This window comes from Drosophila kikkawai, chromosome 3R, assembly GCF_030179895.1.
Source record: "Drosophila kikkawai strain 14028-0561.14 chromosome 3R, DkikHiC1v2, whole genome shotgun sequence".
Classification (NCBI taxonomy): Eukaryota; Metazoa; Arthropoda; class Insecta; order Diptera; family Drosophilidae; genus Drosophila; species Drosophila kikkawai.
Window position 1 is genome coordinate 16,908,306 of NC_091731.1, and position 3,342 is coordinate 16,911,647.

Consider the following 3,342-nt stretch of genomic DNA (forward strand, 5'->3'; position numbering starts at 1 on the left):
TTTGTGCGATGTTGCGCGGAACTTCCGGCCACCAGGTGGAGAGTGGGAAGACAAGGACGCGGAAAAGTAAAAGCAGCTAAGGAAAATCTGCCAAGTGGCGGGGGCAGCTCCTTCTCGGCTTAGATCCTTCGCCCCTCCAAATCTGTAAGTGTGCAAAGTTTACACTGAAAAGGTTGCCGCCTCCGTGAGCAGCAGAGAGGGGCGTAAGAAAACATAAACTATTTATATATAGAAGCAAGTTTGCAGCTGCACTTTGCAGTGATTGAATGGCCAACTCCGACAGCCGTTAATGTGCTTGGGGTTTTTCATTGAGATAAACTTTCGGTTGGCCGGAAAGACCGCAGGAAAGTCGCAGTTTAAAGTTTTCGCTTTCGGCAAACGGAACTTTAGCCACGGTTTCCCAGAGGTTTCATCTGGCTTCGCAGCATAAATAAATGGGAAATACAATTAAAAGATTTAGAATAATTTTGACCTGTTTTAAATTAATTATTCCGCGCCTAACTCTGACCCGCTAAATGAGCAACTTCGGATTGAATAACTTATGATAAAATGTTTATTGTTTTCAAGAACGCTTTCTCCATTGCGCAGATGCATTCCTTGCACTTTATCTAGGCAATTTGGTCGCGATCCTCACCCTCCGTAAGCAGTAACCCGCTGGACCTATGCCTCTTCGAGCCCCACTCGATGCTGGTCAGCCTTTTCAGATCCATCTCCTCCAAATTAACTCTGATGCAGATCTCTATGAACAGGCACAGGTTCAGGTTCTTCATCTTCTTGGCCAGCGAAAGGGCCTCGGCCAAGGTATCTTTTAGGCGCTCGACCTTGCCCAGAATCGCGTGTGACTTGCATATGACCATCAGACTCAGGAAGCTCCACACATCACTATTGCACTGATCAGCCTCTGTGGAAAGTTTTTGGATTTTACATGACATTTTCCGACCATTCACTCACCATCCAGGGCCCGGCGGGCCATGGAGCAGGCTGCATCGAATGAATTGTATTCGAGGTGCGCCTGAGCCAGCTCGTGTAGCAGATAGGCGCGTTCCAGGGGATACTCAGCGAATCGCATGCGATTCTCCAATCGGGCTGCTTGTTTCCTGTAAAAAAGCAAGGGTTTTTTAATGAGCCATACCAAAATAATTGTTCATAATTCCTGGCTTTCCTTAATAAACTCACATAAACTTCTCTGCCTTGGGGTCTGTTGTATCGGATCTCGGTATATTCAGCGTGTTTGGTCGCTTCGTATTTTCGGCTTTCGTATTCTTATTTGGCAATCTAAAAAGGGCCAACAGACGTTGTCTACCCTGCTGAACACTAATTTTGCTGGGAGTTTTGTATTCATTAATGCGGGCCAGACCCAGGTAGTTGTAGACCTCATTAGTGAATTCAAATTTCCACGGCATTAGGCGCTGTGTTTTGGTGGTGACGTAGTCGCCCATGACCCCTTCAATAAACACTGTCAGCTTCTGGGGAGTAAACCAACTTGCGTTACAATCAATGGCATAGAATTAATTTTACAAATATTCTTTCCTCAATTAATTAACTTAAAAAAATTGTTATGTGACTTTATGAATAAGTTTAGTTCCATTCCAGTGGTAAAATCTCGGAAAACTTACATCGAGCTCACCAGCTCGTATCAGCAGTCGAATGGTGCGCAGGATCTTGTAAATATTCCTTCTCGTTTGGTGCTGGATACGGTATAGGTTTTCGTCCTTTTGCTTGTTGTACAACGCCTCGTTGGGATACTTTTGCTGATGTAGGGCGTACATGGGACACCGGGTGTGCAACATTTTCTGGAAGTAAAGTATAAGTTAATAAACAACCTGCTGATATTGGTAATACGAACCGTCAGAGTTCGCGCTGACTTGTAGTTGGATTCCAACAATTTCTTCAAGTGCACTGATGACTCTTTCCAGTGTTCTGGATGCACATTGGGATCGCTTCGAAGCTTCTTCAGAAATTCCACATCCACCCAGGCTTTGTTCAGATATGTCGCACTATAAATCTTGAAATACCGATCGCGTCGGGCTTTTTCCAGTGGAGACAGATGTCTTTCCTTGGTTTTAAAACGATATGTACTACAGTTAGGAATCAAAGTCTCTCAACTTATAGTAACCTCTTTCTCCGTTATGCTGACCACATCGCAGGTATCCTTGACTTCCTTGGGCTGATTAGCCAGTCTATCCATCATTCGTTTGACCATCCGCTGAACTGGAATCGTAGTTTCGTCTGACAAGACGTCATGGTAGTTCTCACCCAGCTGGGAATGCAGAATATTAATTAATATAATAAAAATTCATATATTTTCGGGCTTCCAACGTCTTCAACTTACCACATTCAGACGTTTGGCGGCGGCTATGGCTTGAACTGAGCTAAATCGCCTCAGGTGGCCGTGCAGCTTCATCTTGGTGTCCTCCAGCCGATTCGACTCGTAGAGAGCGTCGCTAACCTCCAAGCTGATGTGCGGACTGATGACCGGTGGCTGCCGACGCAGCAGCAGATCTGTAAGAGTACAGGAGGTTCATATGAGCTTGGGTGTGCCCCGCCGGCACTCGATCTGACCTTCAGCCTTGGCACAATCCTTCAAAGCCTCCGGCGCCAGACCCATTGTCCGCTTCAGTTGGCTTCGGCGCACAAGAGCCCTCGCGTTGAAGGGCTCAAGATCCAAGGAGTTATCCACATAGCCGAGGGCGGTTGAGAATCTGCGCTGGCGGGAGAAAAACATGCCCCAGTCAGAGTGGATGCTGGCCTGGCGGTCCGGAGACCACGCAGCTATTTCCCAGGGCCGCAGGTGCGGTTTCACTGCGGCCGCCGGTACCTGGAGGCTTTCGGATACGCTCAAACGGGTGGACATGGCTTGTTTTTATAATATCAGAGATCTCAATAAAACAACAAAAATTAGAAACAGTAGTATAAAAAACAAGTTGTGTTGTGTAACGAAATTAGTTTTTTATCTGACGTTAAGGTAGAGCTTGAAACAAACAAACATACTTGACCGAGTTGTTTTATAGATTGTAAATTAGCTTTTTCTACTTTCTTTAGCAAGAAAGAGTTTAAAAAGAACTCAAATATATATATTGATGAAAAGATGAAAATTTCATTTGGGAATGTATTAGTTCAATTATTTTTTATTTCACACATTTTTAATATCCATGATCCTGCGTCAAGCCTTGCTTTATTTTTGTCTTTCAATGATAAGTTGGCTCTGGCTCATGATATTTGCTTCGATATCTCGGAAACTGAAACATAATCAGCGTCTTACGAGATCCATTACCGCAAAACCGAGGCTTACAGCGAGAGAAGAAAAATGTTTTCTCAACTTTTTGCCCAACTTTGTGGCAC

At 44.8% G+C, this 3,342-nt stretch overlaps 1 protein-coding gene across 2 annotated transcripts; it reads right to left on the minus strand.

Moving 5' to 3' along the window:
• Nucleotides 1-535: 535 nt before the first annotated feature.
• wa-cup (walker cup) lies at nucleotides 536-2,957 on the minus strand. Of its 2 annotated transcripts, none has more exons than XM_070287224.1 (8): nucleotides 2,563-2,957; nucleotides 2,333-2,502; nucleotides 2,117-2,260; nucleotides 1,847-2,056; nucleotides 1,617-1,793; nucleotides 1,177-1,463; nucleotides 952-1,097; nucleotides 536-901 (listed from the first exon to the last, which is right to left on the minus strand). In XM_070287224.1, the coding sequence occupies exons 1-8, from the start codon at nucleotides 2,852-2,854 to the stop codon at nucleotides 609-611; spliced, it is 1,719 nt and encodes a 572-aa protein (XP_070143325.1). In that variant the 5' UTR covers nucleotides 2,855-2,957; the 3' UTR covers nucleotides 536-608. The 2 variants fall into 2 exon arrangements, with proteins under 2 accessions (XP_070143325.1, XP_017035604.1); XM_017180115.3 differs by having other exon boundaries at nucleotides 1,177-1,466; nucleotides 2,563-2,956.
• Between the last annotated feature and the right edge of the window lie 385 nt (nucleotides 2,958-3,342).